The 15271-nt window shown below is 36.1% G+C and overlaps 1 protein-coding gene and 1 long non-coding RNA gene across 2 annotated transcripts in view; both read right to left on the reverse strand.

Moving 5' to 3' along the window:
* LOC134796816 (uncharacterized) overlaps positions 1 to 15271 on the reverse strand; it is a 118684-nt gene that overhangs the window by 83912 nt on the left and 19501 nt on the right. The gene's annotated exons all lie outside the window — the stretch shown is intronic.
* LOC134796724 (connectin-like) overlaps positions 9350 to 15271 on the reverse strand; it is a 34973-nt gene continuing 29051 nt past the window's right edge. Inside the window, exons 2-3 of the mRNA XM_063768917.1 lie at positions 10746 to 11810; positions 9350 to 9978 (exon numbers count right to left, since the gene is read on the reverse strand). Coding sequence (XP_063624987.1) covers positions 9479 to 9978; positions 10746 to 11799 — 1554 coding nt within the window. The 5' untranslated portion in view covers positions 11800 to 11810 and the 3' untranslated portion in view covers positions 9350 to 9478. The remainder of the gene's footprint in view (positions 9979 to 10745; positions 11811 to 15271) is intronic.

Below are 15271 nucleotides of genomic sequence, written 5' to 3' on the forward strand. Positions count from 1 at the left end.
GACTGGGAAAGCTGTAGTGTGTGTAATAATACGATAACTACTAATACACTCTATTAACCTAAACCAGACACGCAAATGACACTTATACTTAAAGTTTAAGCTTATTTGTCACCACGAAACGGAAAAAAATCAACATTTACATTTAATTTTATCTGAGACAATAAGACAGCGATAAAACTAGACATAAAGACAACTTGACGGAGCGTAAAAAAGAAACGAGACCAAAGAACATCATAAAAACCCCAATTATACGGAAGGGAATTAAAAACGGTGACAACTCAATTATTTAGCTGGAACCTCATTTGAGAATAGCGACTGTCTTATTGAAATTAGATTGGAATAAAATTAATAACAGAGGTAAGGTGCAATTTTTTTTAAATATAGGTATTAGAGATGCAACGGATAGTTGTTTGGCCGGATACCGGATACCGGATGTTCGGCCTGACCATCGGCCGAATATTCGGTATCCGGCCGCCGAATATTCGGCCGGCGGAACTATACCTACATTTCGGTTTTTCAGGTGCGCATTGTGCAGGTTTTGACCTGTTTCGTAGTGAACGTTCGCGCGGACTCTTTTCTAGGTTCGAAATGAGTGCGCGTGCAAGTGAGAGGAATGTTTAGATTGTTTTAAAATAATAAACGAGTACGATTATGACCGTGACTGTTTCTTAAGTCCAATTTGTTTACTGCGAAATCAAACATAATACCGGATAGTCGGTATCCGGCCGGATAGTAAGTCACTATCCGGTATCCGGCCGGATATTCAAATAATGGCCGGATAGGCCGGTTACCGGATAAAAACCGAATATTTGGTGCATCTCTAATAGGTATAGCTTATCTTTACCACCATCCTCGATTAAAAATACATTAAGCACCGCTTCTTAATATTACCTGGAACTCTACGTTTTTATTCAAATTGGTATACCTACATATAGGCTTTTCTAGGCTTTTTGCTTTAATTTTGTTCGTTTAAGCTTATGTCTTACCTATACCTATCACAAATAAGACGTAAGATACGTTACCTACTAAATAATTTAAGGGGCCCACTGATTACCAGTCCGCCGGACGATATCGGCTTGTCAGTTAAACGCAAAAGGTGACAGTTCCGAACAACTGACAGGCTGATATCATCTGGCGAACTGGTAATCTTTGGGCCCCTTTAGATATCAATTTGCCGTACTTTTTGCCATTGACCGAAAATACATAGAGTTAGACCAAGAAAAGTCTGCAGCGATTTTGATAGCCCACGCAGTGTAAGTCTTATTCAATTCAATTCATCTTTATTACAGATAACATAACAAATGATCCATATTACATTAAAATCAAAATCACGAACACAGTTAAGATAATAATAAATAGGATACAATGATTACACTGAAATTCGACTATCGCCTAAGCAAATTTTAGAATTTTAAACGTCCAACTTCTATGAAATGATGACGTATAAATAACACTTGCACTGCGTGGGCTATAAAAATCGCTGCAGACTTTTCTTGGTCTAACTCTATCGGCTTATCAGTCTTGTCACGGCAGTCGTGTACAAAATAAGTTCCTCGAATTAAAATTCAAGTATGCCATTAATTAAATACATCCATCTTGTAAAATTGGAGAGCACCCTATCAACGAAGATAGCTTAAGCTATTTTACGCTGCATTGAGGATGCACCCTTCACGATATCCATCACCTTACAGATCCCCTATTCTTACTCGAAACTAAACGACGTAAGAGTAATACTTAAATTTTGAGGTCGTAATTTTGACTATTTTTCTTAGAAATTTGAAGCTATCTCAAATAATCGTTTATATTTTTTAGAACATGAAAGAAATGAACTGACTTGCAATATGCATATTAAAATTTGATGTTTGTTACATTATATAAGTCAAATATTACAAGGGAAAATGTAATCACCTAATGTTTCATTCAGCCGAAATTTCGTATAACTACCTTACTTTGATGACTATTGCATATTTATAAAACTATAATGCTGGTCTTAAATATGGAGGTTTGATAATAAAAATATAAACACTGCTACCTACTTAATAAAGTTGAAAAAAAAAAACAGTCAAATGTTTTAAATGTCTGTAATCTGGACGCCTAGCCAATTATTAAACTAGATGCGTTTAATTCAGTAGGATGAAACATTCGAGAAGTCTACATACATACTTATATTAGTACCTATACTGGAAGGGTTTTTTTCTATCTATAAGATTTTTAATGCGCTTACGGCTTTCTGTCTGCGAATCTTTTAAAGCACCTATCACAAACCAAACGATCTAATGAGACAATTCGTATCCCAGTACACCCTCGAAAGGAAATTTATGGGTGGCGCTTAATGGGATAGGGGAGTTACTTACTCGTTGAAGCGAATTTTGGGTGACTTTCCACTTGTTTTAAGTGTAGGTATACGTATAAACATTTTCAAAACCAAATTTGGATTTGCGAGCCACGCTCGCGCCCATGCACGTAATAGTTAAGACCATTTTTTTTTATTTGTCAGGATGTCGCCGTCCGTCGACGGATACGTCTGGGAGGACATCATCATCATCAGATGTTTTTATGTTACTTATTATGCTTTCTGGATATTAACATTATAAAAATTTATTGTATGTTAACCATAGCTATGTCCTTTCGTTAGACTGTTCTCGGTTTTTTGATTATGAGTTACGAGAGCGCGGAAAAGAAATTCCATACAATTACGAGTATTGAAAAGCTCCTAACTCTTATAATAATGCGTCTTCCACTATCTGTAGGATAATGTCTTCGTAAACTAAAAGAATCTTGTTTTATAGGTTACTGGATAAACGCACGTGGAACAAGTTTAAATGTTTGAATAATATCACACACACAGCTTACATACAGCTTTTGTTCGCATGCGTGATGCCGTCACATTCCTTCCTGCTAATCATACTAAATTTGTAATCGGGGCTTATTCCTCGACAATATACATCTTTATATGGACTTCTCATAGTTTTCTTTACGCCCAGATTTAACACTAGCCTCTTCATAAATATATTTCGGCTAAACAAGAACTATCATTTTGTAGTCCAGTGACTAGTTTCGTTGGTATAGTCCGCTTTGGCAGCGATACGAAGTATTCAAAGGGGTGTAAAATGTTTTACGGCGACCAGGAACCGTATTAAGAAATGAAAACTCAATACCAATCTAATACCCATCCAACACAAATATCAGTGACCATCGGACACATAGTGGTGACGTCCTTTGTCGTTTTCGACAAAGGCTAATCGAAAATTAAACAACTGTACCGATATTCGGAACCTAAGAATAATATTGGGAGTGGCAACACTGTTGTAGGTTGTATTGTCCTTTTCTGGCATGTACGTCGCTCTCCTCGGCCCCGCTAGTCCTCGCTTTGTGGATGTATGGGAAACATGAATTATCAGTTAGTTCACAGCTGTCTAATAATTTGAAGGTTCCGTGCGTTGTTGCCGTTTTGTATTTCCCTCGATGTACATACTTACCTTCTTAGTCCTCGCGTTGGTGTGATGAAAAATGTTGTGTTTCACTCGGTAGCAAAGTTTGTTTAACCCTCGCGCTTTGAAACCCTCGCAAGGCTCATAGATTAAGAATAAAGAATAGATTCCTTTCAATACGTTTTCCATATAATTTCGATACGTAAAATGTGAAGAGAAACACTGCCTTAGACCAAGGAGAGCAAAGATCGTAAAAATGGTGCAAACTCAGTGCAAATGTTAGGACGTAAAACTTATTCTGACTTATTTGCATCAGATCTTTTCGGCGCGGTGGCAGCAGATTTACGATACGTATAAAATATTTACTGTCAATATTTTCTGTAAAATTGCTCGGGTTCCTCTGTCAGGGTGTAAAATAGGTTAGTTTATACAAAGTTTTTGTGAAAATTTAAACATAATATATACAGTTCGGGTTTTTAATTTCAATTGGGTTCCGTGCAGAAGAAAGGATTAAACTTGGCATGAATGTGATATCTAGTTCCTGATTTATCTATCTGTCTTCTATAAGTACTTACATATTATTTAGGTATGTCGTCGCCTATTAGAAGTCACAGGCCTTAATCAAGCTTTTCGTGCGAATCGATCGGTGTTTGTAACTACAATTGCTTAGGTATATTATAATTTTTAATATAATTTTATTATAGTTATATTCACCTGTATTACTACTTCTATAGCAGAGCTTTGGCAGGTCTAATGAAATATAAATCCAGTAAAAAGTCGAAATCAGAAGAACTCATGCGACTATGTAAATCTAAATTTAATAAAAATATAACTTATTTTTTTCTTTACACGTACTTAAAACATACTTATAACTAGGGTTTGGGTCCAGATCCGGATAATTTCATACATTTCGGATCCGGATTGCAAACCCTACTTATAACTTATATGTCACTCGCATCATAGGATAATACTTAGCTAAACCGCCAAATACATTGAAGTCAACTTCAAGTTAATAGTTACTTACCTGTAGACCTGTATAGCAATTTGTTAAAATTTTGATATTGGGCCCGATTCGGATTTTGAAATAGACATCTATTAGACATCTTTTAGACATCATCAAGATACGATAACGATATGTTTAAGATCTAACCTGTCAAATTTGACATTTGCGCGATTCTGGAGATACTGTTGAACGATTTCCACGGGATATGACTTAGAGATCCAATTCACATCTAATAGATATCTTACTCTATCTAACGTAAAAATGACATTGGTTGCCCGAATTGCGCTGCAAAAGAGAACTAGTTGATATCTAAACTATAACGTATCTAAAATGGATCTAGTACGTGTCGTCTCTTGTGAATATTTTGAAGTTCAGATACCTCAGTTTGACCGTCTAACAGTTTCATCTCGCGCGTGAAAAAGTGTGAACAAGGTGCACAATGACAAACCTACAGTACCAATCAGTTATCAAACTATTGTATCATATCAATATCAAACCATAGCAGATTAAAAAAAAAAAAACAAAATACCGATCCTGATATTCTAACAACAAAAGTAGCATACCAGGCGACAACCCAAAACCTTAAGACTGAACATAAATCTGTCTGATGAATTAATCCTGAGCAGAGTTTATAACATACCCTTTAAAATCCGTCTTAAACCGTGATGCTAAGTGACCGGGACATTTACAGTTCATTTATTCTGAACCATAGATTACTATTCACCTACCACTAGATGGAGCATACGATATCGCTGATGGCTCGTATTTTTAATATTTTGATGGATAAAGACGTCAAAATACGCGCGCGACAACAGCCCAAAAAACTTAAATAAAAAAACGACAATGTTCACGATGATGCGCTGCAGATGATAGGCAAGGCATTCAAAGGGTTAAGGGGGGTACCACGCCAATGACCTTCGATCTGAATCCCTTAGTTTTCAAATGTTTTTTGTAGCTTATTATATTAACAGCAGCAACGGCTTTAAGCAATATAAGTAGTATCCCATATTTACTTCAAAGTTAGTCTTCGAGATACTAACACTAACTAAAAATGATAAAAAACTGGTTTTCTGGACATAACTTTTGTGTTAATTAGTTTAAAATTAAAACCCTGGAGACGTTTTTCGGGACGTCAAAGACGAACCCAAATATATAGATTTCGTTCATGTAAGATCCTTCACTGCGAACTAGATACGAAAATTGTGTTTTTTTTAGATAATGTTTAAAAAAATCATAAAAAATAAGTATTAATTTTTTTCAAAATCCGGTGGACACAACTGGAGATAAAAGATTGAAAAACCTGAATATAATTCTATCTGTAGTGCAAAAAAAGGAGATATTATTCAAAACTTGTCAAAAATCGATGAAAACCTCTGGTAGCCCCTTAAGAACACGGGAGTACACGCACCGTGTTATCTTCCTCGAATTTGAAGTAGCTCAACTGGAAAAGTACCTCCATCTTCTATAGTAATCAATAATCATTGCTAGTTTGACTCTGTCCGTAATTTGTATTGTGATCCTATTTTGGAATAAGATTGCCAAAATTTGTTGGGTATGAAGGCCCTGATTTGTTCCTTTATCCAATCAACACAGATCCTTGTATATTTCTTATACGAGCCATTGAGTTTGTTCAAGCGAAATTTGATATTTACTACTACAAAAGGTATACCTACCTATAAATGGTAAATATAATGCGTTATGTTAAATCTACTTTTTTCCTATTTTGCATGTGTCTATGCAACATAGGAACACAACGATATGGTATTTATATATTATTTATACTGTATAACAATACATATGATTATAAACTGAAATAAATGTCATATACTAAGAAAAAGTGACCAAGGCCTCCAGTGCCCCAGCCTGGAATCGAACCAGCATCCTCTGCTATCGCGGCAGGTGCCTGTAAAACAAATTAAAATATTTTCTGAAAAGAATTTAATTTGTTCTAATAGAATACATAGGATATTTATATGTCATAAGGTAGCTTTTTTATTAAGGAAACACTATAAGAAAACCACTGTAATCGTCTTATAATGCCTAATCTAGTAGTCTAAAATCTGTGTCCTTAACATTCGCCTATCTGGCTAGCCCGTTGACTAGGTTTCCCTTTTGAAAAAGGCTTATGTGACTACACATTCAGAGTCGTATACGTCACTTTATTTACAAAAGGGAGACATTTCCCAAATCCGTGGATCCGGGGACTCGAATAAAATTTATGGGTCCCGAGTAATTTGCTATTCCATAGAAATTAGACGGAGACGGAGGTATAAATCTGTAGAAGGATTATGATATTATTAGGGACGACAGTAGTTCAGGGTAATTGAATAGTAATTTAATTTATCTCGATTTGTATTCGGTGCGCAACAGTGTTGCTTAGCCAATTTATTTTTTATCCGAACACGAAGCAGAAGAGAAGGTATAATTTTTATTAGTGTACCTATTTAAAACTCACAGATTATAATTATTTGGGCTGCAATGGATTATGGAACATGACTTGTACACGAGTAAAAAAAAAATTACAAAATTCTTGTGTCAACAAAACCTGTAATAGGCCCCGTGCATGAACTATAGGGGGCAGCATAGGAGCAGTCAGATATTTGGCGCGAGGCTTAAATGTGTCGTTTATGCTTCCGATGTAACCCTCAAGATGGCAGAACCTACTATGCACAAGGGAACGTACCGACGAGAACGGTAGATGGTAGCACTTGCTTTGGCAATGTACATATGTACATATATGTTTCCTATTCAGGCCACAAGATGGCAGACCCTCCAACGCGCAGGGACCCTATAGAGGTGTAGGTTGATTCATGAAAGCTGTCGCGGATTTTATGAGACGTGATTTTATTCTGTCAAAGTTTGTTTTGCGCCAACTTTTTGAATCAAACTACATGTGCAAAATTTAAATGAAACACACATGTTACAAAACTTTACATCCTTTATTTTTATTCATACAAAAACGCCATGTCAAAATACTTTTTACAATGTTAAGAATAATGATTATAAACGTAGTAATGGCGGTGTAATGATGCAAACAATTATAGAGATTTAGAATGGATTGTAGAGGTATGATTTGTTTCGGGATGGGGTGAGATTCTAGGTACGTTTAGGCATGATTGGAACCTTGCTGGGATCTCACAATTACTCCTTTGACTAACAGCATGATTCGATCTTTAAGATATACGTCAAAAATTTGCTAAAGATACGATATAGACACAGAATAAATAATAGTACTAGGTACAGAAGACTCACTCTCTAACAAAACGCGTCTGTTACGATCAGCACAGATATGGCCGCTAGGTGGCGACAGCGCCACGCGCGGCTTATGGCAAACCCCAAAATTGGGGCCGAACGGATGTACTTTTAGCTACCTGTAGCAAAGCGACGAAATCGCGGAGTGAGCCACGCCTGATATAGATTGGATATGTCAGTGTCAAAAATTATGTTTTGTTTGAAGAAACGTCAGTTTTGACACTGACATATCCGATCCGTGTCGTACATTTAGCAAATTTTTGACGTATCTTAAAGTTCGAACCAGTCAAGTCAAAACTTTGTCGACGTAAAGTACCTTCGTTACTAAAAATTGCGCCTAAAACTTGATAAGCTACATGCAACTTTCACAATAGACAGTTCTTCAATACAAGTAACCTGAGAGCGTCAATATGTTAAGTAAAGCAGTCTAGACACGTGATTTAAAAAGTGCCCTGGCCTTAGTTGACGCATAATGAAAATTTGATTACAATATATTAGTACAGTCAACAACAGAGCTATGAATACAGGCAAAGTGTCAAAAATATGTATACAGTACTTTATTGCCTGTACATTAAGGTCTTGTATACATATTTTTGGCACTTTGCCTAGTCTTTCGTCTTTAGATTCATAGCTCTGTTGTTGACTGTACCTTTGTACAGTTAAAGTCATAAATAGTTACCTATGTAACATTTTTCACTTTTAACCAAGTTATCCATTGAAATTAAGTATGTGTAAATAATTTGGAGGTTCTCAATAATTGTAGTAGTACCTAGTAGTAAAACATATTATTGCAAAAAATAAGTACATAACACAGAGAGACATAAACATTTTAAGCATTTCAGAGAGAAATATAAAATGGTAGTCAAACCAAAATTTTTACATGACGACAAGACTGACGGCAAGCCATAAAATCGTATAAAATAAATTAGGTGGATTACCTGGATGTGCTTTCTGTATGCAACTGCATAAAAAGGGCACTACTTTAAGACTAGTTAAACCAAAAAACCATGACCAAAAAAGACATGACGACCACGACCACTCTGACAAGAGTGTGACGACAAAGAAGAAAACCAAAAAAGCAAGGGCCATTCTACTTTGTGCATATTATTTTTACGAACATGATTGTGTGTACCTTTATAAATCTCAGTGGCGTCTATACAAAAATCATGAATTGTCTTATATTGTGATGAGTCTGTTATATTACACATATTCCATACTTGAATTTTGAGATAAATTCTATAGTCAGTCCTCTACAGAACTATACGTATAGTTAGGCTGAGTACGATTTTTTACCTATTGCGTATCTTTAAATATGACATTCAGTTTATATAATTATGACTAGAATGAACGTAATTACTATGATTTTCTTATATTAATGGCTGCAATGCAGTGTTGTTTAATTTCACTTGTTTGGACTTATAAATAAGTATGTGCTAATTAAAACGATTTAACCTTAGGTATCTTAATTACGCCTACTAATACTTATTTTATTTTACAACATCAATTTTCAACGGTGAGTATATTCACATTATTGTTTGCATATATATTATATTTATGTGCACTTAAACTAAATTATATGGTCATTTTTATTTTAAATTGCACTGCTTACTGAGATTTTTTTTAAGTGACTTCTTTAATTTCAGTTGTATGACGCAATTTACGCGTCGTTTAGTGACTGCCACTTACTACCAAATTGGTACAATTTAAAATAAAATTGACCAAATTTTGTTACACAAAAATTAAGTCTGTATTTCGCTTATTATTAATGACTAGATCACGAAATTGACGACATTTAAGTGAAGAAAAAAGATAATACGGAACTCCATAGTATTAAAATGTTCACAGCAAACGTTGAAGCTGAATTTATATCATGAAATCTGTATGTTTTCATTTCATTTTGTATTGGAATGACTGGGTCAATCATGAGTTGAGGTGTTTCAGTAGTCTTTTTAGTTTCTCTCGGACACGGCAAAGTGTCAGGTGGGATTTTGAGGACATTTCTTTTAACCCCCTTTTTATTTGCAGTTATATCATTGCTTTGAACCTCATCTATGTCTGTCAAATTAGGTTTGGAGAGCGCAGTTTCAATGGTAAGCCCGGCATGTAGAATGTCTTGGTTGTAATCTAGTTTGTTGTCCATCGGGTCCGGAATTTTGTTGTAAGCCGAGCTGACGACAGGCGAGTCCATTTTGCAAGTGATTCCGTCGAGCGACGCTTTGGTGTTCTGGCTTTTTGTCTCGTTGCGGAGAGAGTGCATCCATTTGAGCCGGCAGTCGCATACAAAGTTGTTTTCTGTGAACAAATGGAAACATTACTTAGCTGTAAAATTTGCAGGTACAACAGGTGCCGCTAGAAAATGTCGCTTTATCCAATTCTTGTTTTAAGCTGAGTGTTTATATTTGCTAAAATGAGATATTTGTATTTTTTTTTGGGCAGGTATAAAATATATTATTTATGTTTAGTTGTCATTTTTAGCAGTGTCGACCTGTCAACTAATCAAATACATAAATCTACTCGTATTTTGATACAATTATAAATCCAAAATTTTATTTCATTTTGTACAAATTGATCGATCACAATAATTATTAATAGTCAACTATCTCTCTAAAACAAGAACACATAAAATATTTAGTGTTTAGATGATGTATTTAAGTATACATATAAGGACTAAGAATGTAAAATAATTATACGATTAACAATGTTTACCTAAACACCATAATGAAGTCGTACCTAGTTATTGTACTTTAAGTTAAATATTAATACTTTCATTAACACTATTATTTTTATAAATAAACAAATCTACTGGCCGGAGAGTACGGTCATAAAGATAGCTATTATTTTTCCTAACTATTTTCAAAAACACCCCGTAGTACAATGTTTCCCGCTTTCGCTTACTCTCTGCCGCGGGCCTAAGAACACTCAGCGGGATCATAAAAGTAGAAACTTCCTAAGCATTATCAAACTTAATATAACGTCTCTGTTTCTGCCCGCTTAATATTCAACGTATGTTTTAAGTTTGTCAAACTCGACGTAGGGACATATTAAATATTCATAATTACCTTCGAGGAGCAAATTGCTGTTTTGCGGCTTCAAGTTGTCGAATATGGGTCTGATGTTTTCGAAAGTTAATGCGTATAGTTCGTTCGAGCGAAGATCCAGTGAGCTCAAGCCACGGGCCCCTTCCAGCCATCCCGAGGGGAGCGCAACCAGTTTATTATCATCAAGGGACAGCTTATCGAGTTGAGACAGCCCATCGAACGCCCTTTCAGAAATAAACTTTAGATCATTCTTGCCTAATAGCAACTCGTGCAGGTTCCACAGCTCGGCGAACGTGAATTCAGTGAGATTGTAAATGCGGTTCCTTCGCAGATCCAATTTCCTCAAGTTCGCCAATCCATCAAACGTGTGACGGTTCAAATGGAATATGTTGTTTTTGTTCAAGTCCAATTCCAGTAGGTTAAACGTGCGCTGGAAGGCTCCATCTTTTATCGTTGATATGTTGTTTTTGGTTAGAACGAGTTTCTGTAGCTTGGGCAGATCGAAAAAACAATCCGTACCGATTTCAATAATCATGTTATCTTCTAGGTTAATATTTGTAATATTAGGCAGATGAGCGAATGCATATTGTTGGATCGTTTCAATCTGGTTAGTGGACAGAGTGGCTTCTTTTAAATTGGTTAAGTTGGCGAAAGCGAAGGATGTTATTTCAACAATGTTCCCGTATTTAATGTTAATGGAACGTAGCTTTTGTAGATAGTGGAGCGCTTTGGTGGGCACGTAGCCTAATGCGCCATCGACTCGGACATTAAAAGACAAAGTTTGGAGCGTCGGTTGCGATGCGAAACTCTGCCAGATGAGATCGTCCCGCGGTATGCCGCCGTTGAAAACCCAGCATTCGGCCTTCGTAGCGTTTCTGAGTTCCCTATTATTTTCGCAGTAGCAATGCACTTTGGAATCTCTGTCAGTGATATCGCAGATATTTTTCTGAAAGCCGCCAGTCTTTTCCTTAGCTCGCCTCTTATTGTTGTCTCTCGCCTGGACGTTAATTGACATCTCGTTGACTAGTGCAAAAGTGATCAGGATGTACATAATTCCAGCAATGCGGCGCTCCATTTTCGCTTAATCTGAAACAAGTGAAAGTCGTTACGTTAATAAAACAAGGAATCGGGATTACTCTTTCTCAGTTTGTTTTGTTGGATTAAGCCGGCTTCCAGTTTTGTATTGAAGTTGGGAGAAAGGATTGATTTGAGAGCTAAAATATGCAACACGGAAATTGTAGTATCAATTTTTGATTGGTTCTCGACAAAAGGAATGGCAATGGCGTTACAGAGCTCGTTTAACTGTTCTTTTTACAATTCAATATAATATCCGTTTGTATCTTAACCAAATTTATAAGATCGTGGAAATACAGAAATGTACATACCTAGTTTGAAAAAAATACTAAAATAAAAGAAGACCAAATAGATTTCATACTAAATTGGAAAAAACCTTTCAATTTGCATAATAGATATATAATATGCATGTAGGTATAATTTTATTATTTTAAATTCATAATAATACTTTATCAATGAACAATTGTACACATAAGTATGGCGATAAAGCTCTGGTTTAAGTATTCACGATAGAACTACACGCTAAAACGCAAATACACAGTTCAATTTACTAATTTAGTTATTTTCGACCTCATTGATTATTTAAAACTCATTTGGATTACATCGCGGCTTCCCAAGTTCCCACCAGTCGTACTCGTGAATTAAATTTACATTGAAATCTGTGTCGCCACATGGGTAATCCCTAGTGACGTCCCGCGAGAATTCCCCCTTTTACCTGGGAATTTAACAAGTCCAGGGGGGCTAGTCAAGATGACAATAGTTTGCAGAAAACGAAACGAAACGCTAAGATAAACGTGAATGATGTATGGAAATGATAGCGTTTCGTTTCGTCCTCTGCAAACAATTGTCATCTTCGCTAGGCCGCCCGGTGTGAAGCTCAAATCATATTCGGACGATGCGATATTCCTCATTTTTATCAATGCTAGTGGAATTCGCTCCCATTCTATGTATTCTGTGCCATGTGGTATAAATATATTCCACAAAAGAGGTAACATATGCTACTACCGAAACTTTCAGATGAGAGATGAGACTATATAGCTGGTCAGGTGATAAAATAAAGAAAAAATATTTCCGTTAACATTTATAAGAACATTCACTTTTATTATAAGTGATCTCGTAAAACATGCTCATATGAAGACAGGAAAATCTTTAAGTTGTGATTTATTAACCCACGAATAACCAAAATAGTATAATATTTTATTTATTTATATAATATGTTCCCGTTAACGCCCCATCTCTAGTAATCCCTCAAAGAGATTATTTAGTACGTACCTAGGTAATACGTGCCTGGGAATTCGCTATTCCTCTGTTACATTATGATTTTTGTTAAAAATATGAATATTAATTGAATCAAAGGATGTCTGAGGTAGGTCTTTCATTTTAACGAAAGGCAACAATAAAACTTTTTAAATTGTATTAAGTTATATAAAGTTAAAGTATTAAGTTATATAAATATTCGATTTTTTTATAGATATACCATTTCATCCAATCCAATGTAGGTAGGTATGTACGATTTCAAAAGAAAGAATAAAATGAGTCTGATTTATTTATTTACTACATTAACTGTTACAAAGTGGCGCCCAACGTGGGACCAACCCATTTTGAGTGGTTGGCGGGGTTCCCAAAACTCTAGTTGTGTACCTACCAAGAACTAATAAACGGGGGTTATATTTAAATAATTAAAAACAGAGCAAACGAGTGGATTTTTTTTCAAAGGGTCGGCAATGTACATGTGGCCACCCTCAGGCCCTCATGTTAGACGCGTTTTTGCCACCGCTGTAGTGTAATAAAATCACTACGTAGGTACCTACATATTTTTTGTAATTTAATGGCTGAAGAATTTATTTCTCCTAAAGAATATTACAATTGACTTATTGAAGTCTCAACGTCCAATATAGCCGACGATAGCAGTTGGAGAAGGTAACTGGTTTACTGGCGCCTCGCTCGAAACCGCAGCCGGCCCGAACTACTAATGCCCCGACGCGAAGCCCTCAACGAATCTCTTCGACCGCCCCGCGATAACGAATTAAACTACCGAATATTAAAACTGACTTTTATTTGACGCGTACTAGGTATAAAAATACTCCTAAACGAATAGGCGGTATCTTCGGATCCCTCAGGTCTTCTTTTGGTTTTCTTCCTTTTTTCCTTTTCGGCTGCTGCTGGAGAACTGTACGATTCGAAGCGATACCGTCTTGCTTTTATACAAAATTTCAAGAACGAGAGTCACCTACGATAGGGAGATAAAATCATGTCTTAATTCGCGGATTTACTCGGCCCCTGATTGGTCGATTACGTTATACGGTCATTTTTGGGTGAATTTTCATTATCCCGCTATCGTTCTGTGACCTATATTACAAATGTCTGCTTAATTATCGTCTTAAAACTATTAGAGTTAGTTAACTACGTTAATTAGCTACCAAAACAAACAATAACAAATTCAATAATCCCTATGACTCGACTTACAAGCGATAAGAAGGCACCCGGAATGAATACAATAGACGGTTTATGGCCCTTCGCCCGCTCGCAGGTCTTTGTTTACCTGTGACTGCCTTATGATTCTTATCTAACCAGGTGACTAGGCTAATGATCTACAATATTTACAAACATTGCTATGATGTAACTCTAACGGTAGGTCTGTAGGTTTCTAAGTAAAAATTGCGCTGTATCGGCGCGTTGAGCTCGAGTTTGGTCAGCCAATGGGAAACGGGCTATCTGTCTCTGTCATATTGAGACTTCTCTGTCTTGACCCGCCTTCTTTGGTTGACCAATGGCAGTGTCTACATTATTTTGCCTAGTTTAAAGGGATTATTTGTGATTTACTAGGGAATTGGGAATAAGTTTAGCCTAACATTCTTGGTAAACTAAAACTTAGTACGAATTTACGACTTAACTAACGAATTCTACGAGTACTTATGACTACTGACAATCTAATCGCGGTTTTCCCTACCTAACCAATAAAATCTTTATTTAGAATACAGCCTTAATCGTATTTGATTTTATATCTAACTTATAATAATCTGCGTCTTGTCGTAGCGTCGCTAACATCACTTACATAGAGAAATACAAACAATCATAATATATATTATTTACAGAGTGCACCAATAGACGGACGATAAACGTCTATTACCATTGCTGGTTAATAATAGGCAATCCTGACCTACACCCTGGCTGTAGGGTTGAAACTTTTTTTTCCTAACTATTCATCCAAGCCGCAAACAAGGTGTTCTGTTAGTATTTTTTTCCTAATCAGCCAATTAAATTTCCAACCAGGTGGTCAGTTAGTAAAAATTTCACAACAGACCAATTAGAAATGCCAGCTGGTTGGCTGGTTAGTATATTTTTCCCGACAAGCCAACCAGACACACCAACCAGGTGGTCAGTTAGTACATTTTCCCCAACAGACCAATTAAAAATGCCAACTTTTTGGTCCGTTAGTATATTTTCCCTTACTTATAGTATGTCGATTTGGT

Source organism: Cydia splendana, chromosome 14, assembly GCF_910591565.1.
Source record: "Cydia splendana chromosome 14, ilCydSple1.2, whole genome shotgun sequence".
NCBI classification, from domain to species: domain Eukaryota; kingdom Metazoa; phylum Arthropoda; class Insecta; order Lepidoptera; family Tortricidae; genus Cydia; species Cydia splendana.